The sequence below is a fragment of the Pteropus alecto genome, unplaced genomic scaffold (genome assembly GCF_000325575.1).
Source record: "Pteropus alecto unplaced genomic scaffold, ASM32557v1 scaffold213, whole genome shotgun sequence".
Lineage (NCBI taxonomy): Eukaryota > Metazoa > Chordata > Mammalia > Chiroptera > Pteropodidae > Pteropus > Pteropus alecto.
Window position 1 is genome coordinate 3,781,195 of NW_006434829.1, and position 10,271 is coordinate 3,791,465.

A 10,271-nucleotide genomic window follows, 5' to 3' on the forward strand; every position below is an offset into this window, starting at 1 on the left:
AAAGAAAAAGCAGACAGACCCCTCCCCACACCTGAGATGCTAGGGCAGCGGCCCCCGCCTTTGTGGCCCCAGGGACCGGGGCTCCTATGAGACTCGAATGCCTGATGATCTGAAGCGGAGCTGAGGCGGGGATGCCGGCTCTGGGGGCGGCTGCAGATAAAGATGAAGCTTCACTTGCTCCCTGCCCACCTCCTGCTGTGTGGCCCGGTTCCTAACGGGCCACAAATTGGAAATGGTCCATGGCCCAGGGGTTGGGGACCCCCGTTCTAGAGCGTATGCTGGTATGGAGAGGTAACTGGACACATGGACTGGCTGAATACGGGAGAAAGAACAGCACGGTGATTAAATGCCCCGGGGCTGAGGAATGAGAGAGCTGTGTTTGGAAGCTGCTCCCCCACGGGCCAGCCAGGTAACTTGGGCAAGTTTCTTCCCTTCTCTCAGCCTGGAATAAACATAATTATGGCGCTTACAAGGTGAGGTTGGAAGGATCAAATCAATGTGTGAAATGCCAGCACGTTAAACACTTGCCATCTGTTGGCTATCATCATTGTTATTAATTAGAAGAATATTCAGGAAAATGCGTCTTTCAGGGCTCAGTGTATAAGACCAGGCACTTTGCAAATCAGAGAGGGGGAAGAAAAGGCAATGGGCTTTAAAGAATAAAATCGGAGGTTTGCAGGAGGAGCTACTACTAAATGAAATACTTCTGACAGCGCGCTTTACTACGGCAGTAAAGTTTCTGTTTACGAAAGTGGAAACAGAATATAAGCCTCCCCCTTGAGAAAGGAAACACACAATCAAAACTACAAATCTTACTTTAAGAAGGAAATCAGCATTAATGAAAGGGAAAGTACAGAGTAGATCCTTAGCACTCTGGAATGACCTTCAACGCGGGTCCAAAACCACAGCGGGCGTCACCCCCAAGGGACGCCGGGCAATGTCTGCAGACGTTTTTGGTTGTCATCACTGGAGAGGGTTGCTCCTGGAGTCTAACAAGTTGAGGCTCGTGGTGCTGCTGAATCCACACCTCACACACACACACACACACACACACACAAATGATCTCGCCCAGAATGTAAATAGCGCCAAGGCCGAGAAGCCCCACTCTAGGCCGACAGTAAATACAGAGCTTTGACTAGCTAAGCAGAGCTGATTTGTGGCCATGCCCTGTTTCCCTGTCGCCAGAGACAGTTCGCTCTATTGTGCTTCCTGACAATCGATTTTGTTCACGACACACACAGGTTTAAACGACAGTTTGAGAACACGGGCCGGAAGGAATCACAGCAGACTTGTGGTAGTGGCCGCCTCTCAAAAGTGGAGAAAGAACTGTGCATGGGGATCGGGGATAAAGAGCACGTCGACTTTATCTGTACAACTTTAATTCCAAAACAAACAAACAAACAAACAAACAAAGCAAATATGACCAAAGCAAATGGTAACAAGGGGCAATTCTGGGTGGAAGATAATGTTATTTAGCCAACACGGTAAGGTAGGCACGGATCTAAGTAAGGACTTAACACGTATTAGCTCATTTAACCTTTATAAAAACCCCACTGAAGCAGGTAACGGTTGGGGTTATTCGCAATTACAGATAAGGAAATCAGTGCCCAGAGAGGTTATGTAAGTTGCCCAAAGTCACACAGCAAATCCGCGTAGAGCCAGGATTTGAACCCAAGCACCGTGGCTCCAGAGTCTATGTGCTAAAGCACTATAGCCTGTGTTGCCTGTCTCTACTTATTTGTCTTAGTCTTTGTGTATTTCTGCATTTTGGGGGTTTCTCAAAACAACGCAGTTTTTAGACTTTGGGAAAAGAACCATACAGCTGAGTCCTGGTGTCATTTCAGACAACGGTCGATTTCGTTAGATTAACGCTTCACGTAAAACCCCGGCAGCGCCTCAGTCTCAAACTTCTGGGTTGACCGGAATTGCAAAGTCAACTCTGGAGGAACAAGCCACAGCTACAGAGCGCACACAGGTGGACACACACTCACACGCACGCACATGCACGCGCACGAACACACTCACACACGCGCGCACACACACACCAGGAGGCCCCGGCCGACCTTGATCATGTGCTCCTGGACGCAGAGCGGGTCGCTGTTCCCCAGGATGCTGAGCAGCTCGTCGTCGGAAATGAAGAAGAACCTGGGGAAGGCGTTCCTCTTGGAATCCAAGTAGTCGTTCAGGCTCTTCTGGCACTTCTCGAGGCCCTCGCTGATGTGCTGTAAGTCGCCGAGGCGGTTCGGGGCCTCGCAGCATCTCTTGATCACGGGGTCCTTCAAGGTCTCGCCCATGATCTGGACAAGGTCGAGAAGAGAGCCGTCGTCAGCCCAGGGACGAGGAGGCACCGGCGGCTCGCATCCAGGGGCAGGCGCTCGCCGGGGCCCGGGCCTGGCAGAGAAGCACCTGCACACCCCGGAACCGAGCCTTTGGGGAAACCAATCTGGCAAAGGCTGTTGGACGTTTAAATAAGCTCCTCCTTAGCACCCTCCGACACACTGTGCGTAACTTCCTCATTTCCGAAGTCAGCTGCTGAGAAAGGGGCTTTTATCTCCTTCCCTCACTGACGTGCCCTACGCACCTACGACAGTGCCTGCGCATAGTATGCCCTCAGTCAACACTTGCCGGATGAGTGAAGCCAGCAACTCCACTTAGAGCCATGTGTGTGGACCAGAATACTCACTCTACTGCTCTTTATAATGGCAAAAAAGCGAAAGGAAATGGCCCACATGTCCAACAGTAGAGAACTAGGTTACTCAGTTGTTGTGACGATGATTTTAGTCCATTAGATGTTGATTTATTGAAATACATGTCAAAAATGTTAAATTTGAAATAACCAATCATGCTGGGTTTTTTTTTATGACCCTATTTTTGTAGAATACTATTTCTCTATTTATCTCTATGTCTACATAGGGATAAACAAATCTGGAAAGATATATGCTAAACTGTTCAAATGGTTATCTTGGGTGTGAGATCGCTGGTTTGTTTTATTTTGTTTTGTTTTGTTTTTTAACACCTATAGCACCTGGTCTTCCCCTAGGTGGTCTCCCATCCAAGTACTAACCAGGCCCGACCCTGCTTAGCTTCCGAGATCAGATGAGATCGGGCACGTTCTAGGTGGCAATGACCGTAGACTACAGATCACTGGGGGGTTTTTTTGTTTGTTTTTGTTTTTTGCTTTTTTTATATTCTAAATCTTTCTTTAATGATTAACATCTACAGCACCTGGTCTTCCCCTAGCTGGTCTCCCATCCAAGAACTAACCAGGCCCGACCCTGCTTAGCTTCCGAGATCAGATGAGATCGGGCACGTTCTAGGTGGCAATGACCGTAGACTACAGATCACTGGGGGGTTTTTTTGTTTGTTTTTGTTTTTTGCTTTTTTTATATTCTAAATCTTTCTTTAATGAATAGGAATTTCTGGTGTAATGTTTGTAAGGACTTTTTTTTTTAAGAGCTTATGCAAATGGATAAGAAGAAATCATAAACTCTAACGAATAAGGGAGACCCAAATGTGAACGGAGTGAAGACCACAACTGCACTGCTAACTAGCAAAGCACCGGCCCCTGGGGGCAGCTGGGCTGGGTCAAAATCCTCACCCGCGAATGGCCAGTGGCAGTGATGGCCGGCGCAGCCCTTGCTGGAAAGGCCTTTAAAATGGGCACGCTCTTTCGCGGGCCGTTAACTTTCTGACAATCTGTCGTAAGACAGTCGTCCTAGATGTGGAAAAAGCATTAGGCGCAAACCTACAAATTAATTATGGGAGCAAAGAATTCCGTTTCAGACAAGGCATCCGGTTACCGGACGGTAATTCACTACCCCGACGTCAAGCCGCCCACCGGAACGTTACGTACAGGCGTGGAAAGAATTTCTCAGATGGTTTTGTAACGTGAAATACGTTTCTCAGGATATTAGGAGACAATTGTAAGATACAAAATTCTATCAACTATCATTACGATTGTGGTTTTTAAACCTACAGCCACAGGAAAAAAGATAAGGGACATTGAAGTGGCCGCGTTCAGGTGATAGAAGGCTTTTCTACTTTTTTCTACTCTTCTACACTTCCCAAATTTTTAAAAAGCGGATATTACTTTGACGCTAAAAATAAATTAAAAAATAAATAAATATAACAAATAAAGAATTTTTAAAAGTGTCCTGTGCTGAACGGGTTAAGGTCACATGGAAAAATGGGAAAAGCTCAGAAGCTACAAACAGAACACCACAGGCAGATGCACAAGTATCTGAAATCGCCGTCCCCCTTTCGTGACCAAAATCGGGGCCGGCCACTTGCCCTTTTAAACACTCTGTCGATGTTGTCGAACTTCTTCGCCTCCTCCGGGAGCTGCGACCTGATATCCCCCCCGATAAAGATGCTTTCCAGGTACATCCACTTTCTCTGCACCAACATCCAAATCTGTGAAGGCACAAGGTCATCGTCAGCATGAGTCCCTCACAGGATGTGTGGCAGAATCCGGCCCAGCATGGGACAGATTCAAATCGACTCGGTCGTAGGACTTCCCAGCAAGATGGCGGGGCGAGCGCGTAACGCTCCTTCCCAAATACGCGGGAATGAGGGACGAAGCACAACTAAGTATTTTTAAATGCGTGGCCACACTCAAAGGCAAAAAGAAGCTCTGTATACCAGCCTGGACCGGGACGAAGCTTCTGGTTGTGTACAGGGGTTGGGGCCCTGAGACCCAGGACAGACCATGCGGAAGCTCATGCGAAACTCAAGCCAAGTACTATGTGACCCATCATTACACTCCAAAGAAATTGAAAACAGGGACTCAAAAACAGTGAGACACGAATGCTTGTAGCGGCAGCGCTGGTCACAACAGCCAGAAGGTGGAAGCAACCCAAACGTCCCCTGACACATGAATGGATAAACGAACTATGGCATGTCCACACGGTGGAATATTATTTGGTCATAAAAAGGGATCGAAGCACTGACACAGGCTACAAAAGATGGACGACCCTTTTCTCTCACCTCGATGACTTCCCCTATTAGGGAAAGTGTTTTCTCCCATTTGTGAACCGTCTGCAGAAAAGGCCCTACAAATCTGCTCCCCGAGATGCTCTGCAGGTTGAAAGTGTTGTCGTCGAGGCACTGGATGATCTCGTCCACAGACCCCAGGATGTAGCCTCGCTCCTGGGTGCCCTTGTAATACTTGACCACGGTAAATTTCATATTTTCCCACGTGTCCAGGATTTCCTTCACTGCCTGGTTAGGAACATAACAGGAATGGTTCAGGCGCATAAATTGAACACGGCAGAACCCCAACCCACCTGCAGCTTCCTGAGCCTGCCTTTGATGGACAGCTCAGCCCAGAGTCTGGGTCCAGTTTTCCGAATAAGCAGAGATTGTGTCATGGAGACCCTAGTCGCTGTTTACCAAGTGGTCGCCATGTGCCCTGTGAGCACGTTCGTACACAATCGCCTTCGGGCCTCAGGGCACCCCGGGAGGCAGGGGTTATTACGACCCACGTGATGGAGGCGGGAACGGGAGGCTCAGAGAGGCCCAGCTCCCTCGGCTACCAAGTGCCAGAAGCAGGGGCTCAGACCCGTCTGCCCGGCAGGTCCTGCTCTACTGTTAAGCAAGGAAATCGAATTATAAAATAATATGCCTGTTTGTGGTCATATTTTTAAAAACGCCTGTGTCAATATCTGTGTATGTGTATGTTATGTATAACGTATGCATACGTATGTGTGTTTCTATGTGTGGTGTGTGCATGCATGGTGTGTGGGCACAGGCGTGTGTACATGTATGCATGTGTTCATGCATGTTTGCATACGTGTGTTTGTATGTATGTGTATACGTGTGTATGTGCATTCTAGGTATTAAAGGATGCACACTAAAATAGTAATAACAATTAGGTGATAGAATTATGAGTGATTTATTTTCTCAGTTGTCTACCATGAGCGTCCATTACTTCTTCAATACATAAGTCAAAAATGAAACTATAATTAAAGAAAATAAAAAATGTAACTGAGGTTGAAATTCTATTTCTAGAACAAATAGTTCTTTATTACTCAAACATTACAGGTCTCAGAGCAAACATATTTTCTCTTTGAATTAAAAAATTTTTTTCTCTTTGTTCTCTAGACTGTTTAATAACTGAAAAAAGTCAGCCCCACCTTCTCGATGCCAATCTCCTTGATGGCCGCGGTTACGATCTCATTGAGAACTTCCGTGTGTTTGTGGAGCTCCATGGCAAACATATTATCCAAGGTGAACGTTTCGGTCATTTCAAAAAACACACCTGTTTTTTCCATAAGCTCTTTCCAATGCCTGAAAGGACGTCGACATTAAAATCTTTACACTGGCGGAATTTAGCGATGGGTTTAATTATCCCCGCCGAGGTCACAGGACGACCCGGTTATAAACACTTTTCGTGATTTCGGAATTCTAAAAAATGAGGACCCTGTTGGAATTCTACCTGCGGTTTCCCAAAAGCCCACTGGCTGCCAGAGTTAAACCCAGGAAACCACATCCGGCAAGATGCTCTCTTAGGCGGCTAGTCTTCACGACCACCTAAGAAAATACGTGGCTTGAATTTTTTTGGAAACTGCTTCCGCCGTCTTCTCTGGACCAACGATCTCGACCTCAGTGGTATCGCTCAGCCTGTTTGAGGCCCTGGTGTGACTCGCCGGCCCCCGCGCAGTCAGTACGTATTTAGCAAGCGCTCACTCTGTGCCAGTCAGCGGGCCAGCTGCGGGGGACAGACGGTGACTAAAAGGCAAGGCCTCTGCCTTCGAGACTCTACCACCCGCTCGAAGAGACAGTCCACAATCAAATGCAGTCTGCTGTGCGTGTGCGCACACAGACACACGGACACACACACATATGGTGGTCAGGAAGAACCCACTGGTTTTTCTCTCTCTCTCTCTCGTCCCCGGCCAAGCCTGGGAGCCGGTACGAAGTAGGGGCATCAGAGCCCTGGTTGGGGGGTGGGAGGTCCACAGGTGACACTGCTTTAAATAACACTAAGTTGTCGGGGGGAAGTGATTCCCTCTCCGTCCCCTTCCACCGCCCCTGATCCCATCGAAGGAAAAGGCTCCGATGGCGCTTCTGTGTCTCTAACGCTGTTCTGCTGGCTCGGTGACGGGCAACAGTCCTGGGAGCTCATTTTTATTTCTATAATTGCTTTCTTTTTATGGCAAGAACCTTTGGCTCTCCGTTTACGGAGGTGATGTGAATTCCGTTTTAAAAGAAGGAGGAGGAGAATAAGTAAGCTGATGGGGAGAAAATAGAGAAATGACCGTACAAGTGATCCTGGGTCTGACGAAAACAGTGAGAAATAAGTGTGGGAAACACTGGGTTATGGAATCGTAACACAGGGAGTTAGCTAGAAAATGCTTCCTTCTGTCTGGTTTTACAGGTGAGGACACTGAAGAACGCCTGGGCAAACATGCGTGTCCCGGCGACTCGAGCAGAATAGTGACAAAAAACCCATGTCACCAGGGCCTGAAGGCTGCCTGAGGCTTTGTTGAAAGGGAGACTGACAGGTGTAGAGAGATGTCAAAGATCTGTTACTAGCACCTACGAGAGCCGCACTGATGCAATCAGAAGACTTGGAAGGGAATGAGATGGGAATGACTTTCTCACGAGGCGGAACGAAGTCCTCTGATAGCAGGACGTGACTCTCTGCCCACACCGGGACGGAGGACGGAGGAACTGGGAAACATATCAGGCAGAATGCGACCCACAAACTTCCTAGCAATTCCTGTCTGTGTGGAGCCACATCCAGACGCCGACGGACAAATGAAAGGCAACTCTCTGCCACGCCACCCCCAGACCTGGCTGCCCCACTAAAAAACCCGCGAGGCCCACTCTGTCCCGTCCGGCAGCCACGAGTCGCATGTGCTGTTGAGCATCTGACGTGTGGCCAGTCCAAACTGAAACAGCCTATGGGTGTAAAATACACAGCAGATTACAACGTCTTTTGTAAGAAGACTGTAAAATATCAATGACGTGTTGGAATGATATTTCGCATATATAGGGTTAATTAAAATATACTATGAAAATTAACTTCACGTGTTTCCTTTTACTTTTTCAGTGTGGCTGCTAGGAAACTTTAAGTTACATATGTGGGTGGCACGTTTCTGCTGAATGGCACCGATCGAGACCCTTGGTTTCTTTTTAAAAGACCTTCCGACAAAGCGAGTGCAAATGACACTTCACACCTGACGGTGCCTGTCTTAAAAAAAAAAAAAATAAGAGCATCCTATTTCAGAGAAAGTTTACACAGAAACGATATCGTAGAAATAGGATTTGCATACTTCTGGCCCGGCCTCACTGCCGAGACCTGGCCCCTGGCCGTCAGATCTAAGCAAAGACAATTTTAAAAGCGGGAGCCCCTCCCACGCTTCCCCGTTGGCTGACAGAGTCGACGAAACACACCTGTCCCTGAGCGCCTCGTGCTTCAAGTCAAGGAGGAGAGGAATCGAGTCTTTGAACGCCTTCATCTTCGCTTCCAAGTGGTAAGCCACGGACAAGTTCCGGACCTGCCGGGGCAGCCTTCTGAGCGCCCTGAGGAAATCTTCGATTCCTTCCTGGAGGAACTGCACGTTGAGGTTGATCCAGAGCGTCTGCGACCACTCGTCCTTTGCAACCTGGAAATGGGCAGGAAAGTCCCGTCAACGAGACCCCTTCGGAACCGTGAGGGTGGCTTGAGCGAGAGAGCCATCTCTTAGCCCGGGGTCCTGCTACTTCGTTTCCAGTGTCATCACCCATCACACCCACAGCAACCGCGCGTTCACACGGGAAGGATGGACTACGAGGCTCTAGGACGCAAACGAACAATTCCGACTCTTTTTAAGCTCTCGCCAAAACGGTGCCGTCTCTGAGGACGTGTGGGATCTGGGAGAAACAGTCTTCCTTTCCTTAAGAGGAAAGTGAGAATCACGAAATCAGAAACAGGTGTTTCGCAAGTCAGGAGTCACGTGGGTCTGTGGGCACCTACCTCATTGGGACACGATCCTAACACGCTTCCCTTTCCTGAGAAAAGCAGCTAGAGCGACATAGGACAACTTACTTAATGATCATCGCTTGATTATCATAATGAAAAGGCTTTGGGGTTCTACTTTCCTGAGATTTAACATAGAAGGGACTGTCTTGTGTAAAATTTACCATCTCAGATAGCTTCCCTGAGCAACCTGTGGCTTGACAGAGTTGCTTTGAGTCACGAAACACATTTGACAAAAAATCGTGTTCATTGACGAAATCCATGTGTGGTCATTGTTTTAATTCAAGGCGTAGACAACATTACGATACATTTACATTTTTTCACTTCTTTTCTTTGCCTCCTAAAAAGATATAAAAAGCTCTTTTTGTTGTTGTTGTTGTTGGATTGAGACAGCTTCCATGATTCGTGACCTCTTTTTTGCAAAAATTTAGAGAGACATGAATTAGAAAGAAGACACTGGACTCCTTGGAGCCAGCCGGTCACGAGCTTGCCTTTCCCTCCGCGCTCGTGTTCGGTGCTCCTGGACAAGCACAACTCGGGTTAAATCCACCCCTTGACCTTCATCGGCGCTCCACACCTACACCGGGGCAGCCGGCAGTGACTGCTAGAGCTCTCCACCTGGCTCACCGGCCTGCCTGCATCCCAGCCCCTAAAGCTGCCACCTTGGCCCGACCACCCTGCCATGCTTCTAGCCCGCCGTTTCTCCCCCGCTCTGCTCTCCTCGACCAGCCAGCACCCCCACCCCCTGTCCTCTCTGCTGACAGCCTTGCCGTGCTCGTCCGTGGGGGAACTGGAGCCATCGGAACTGTCAGCATCTCCCACTAGAAGCGTCTCCGCACAGATGCGCTGTTTTCACCGTAGGACGAGACGTGACCCCGCCCGCCTCCTACGTGAGGCCACATCTTGATCTCGTCCCTCCCCACCTACTCAGGGGCACCAGACATCACCCAAGCAAGCCTCCCTTCTCTCTCCCAGCTCCAGTGTGCATCATTCCCATCAGTAACGAGCTCACGGTATGACCTCTCCCATCGTAATGAATTCTCCTGATCCCACGGTCCCTCCACCGGCCACTCCGCATTTCTCTGCTTTTCTTTATGACGAGACTCATTGCGAAAGTTATGCCCGTTTTTCTTAAGTTTTATTGAGGATTAACTGGTGTGCAATAAGCAGGACACATTTAAAGTACAGAGTTTGGTACATTTTGACACATGCGCACACCCGTGACACCGTCACCGCCGTCGAGGTAATGAAGTCACCCATCACCCTCAAAGGGCTCCTCTTGCCCCTCCCCCTCCCCTCGTCCCAC

The 10,271-nt window shown here is 48.7% G+C and overlaps 1 protein-coding gene and 2 pseudogenes across 1 annotated transcript in view; all 3 read right to left on the reverse strand.

Moving 5' to 3' along the window:
• Window positions 1–10,271, reverse strand: part of DNAH10 (dynein axonemal heavy chain 10) — a gene marked incomplete at its 5' end in the record, with an annotated part of 109,009 nt that overhangs the window by 59,145 nt on the left and 39,593 nt on the right. Inside the window, 5 exons of the mRNA XM_025045499.1 lie at window positions 2,064–2,297; window positions 4,291–4,413; window positions 4,987–5,220; window positions 6,135–6,288; window positions 8,401–8,612. Of these exons, the coding sequence (XP_024901267.1) occupies window positions 2,064–2,297; window positions 4,291–4,413; window positions 4,987–5,220; window positions 6,135–6,288; window positions 8,401–8,612 (957 nt within the window). The remainder of the gene's footprint in view (window positions 1–2,063; window positions 2,298–4,290; window positions 4,414–4,986; window positions 5,221–6,134; window positions 6,289–8,400; window positions 8,613–10,271) is intronic.
• On the reverse strand, window positions 3,014–3,135 carry LOC112478416 (annotated as a pseudogene).
• On the reverse strand, window positions 3,214–3,335 carry LOC112478419 (annotated as a pseudogene).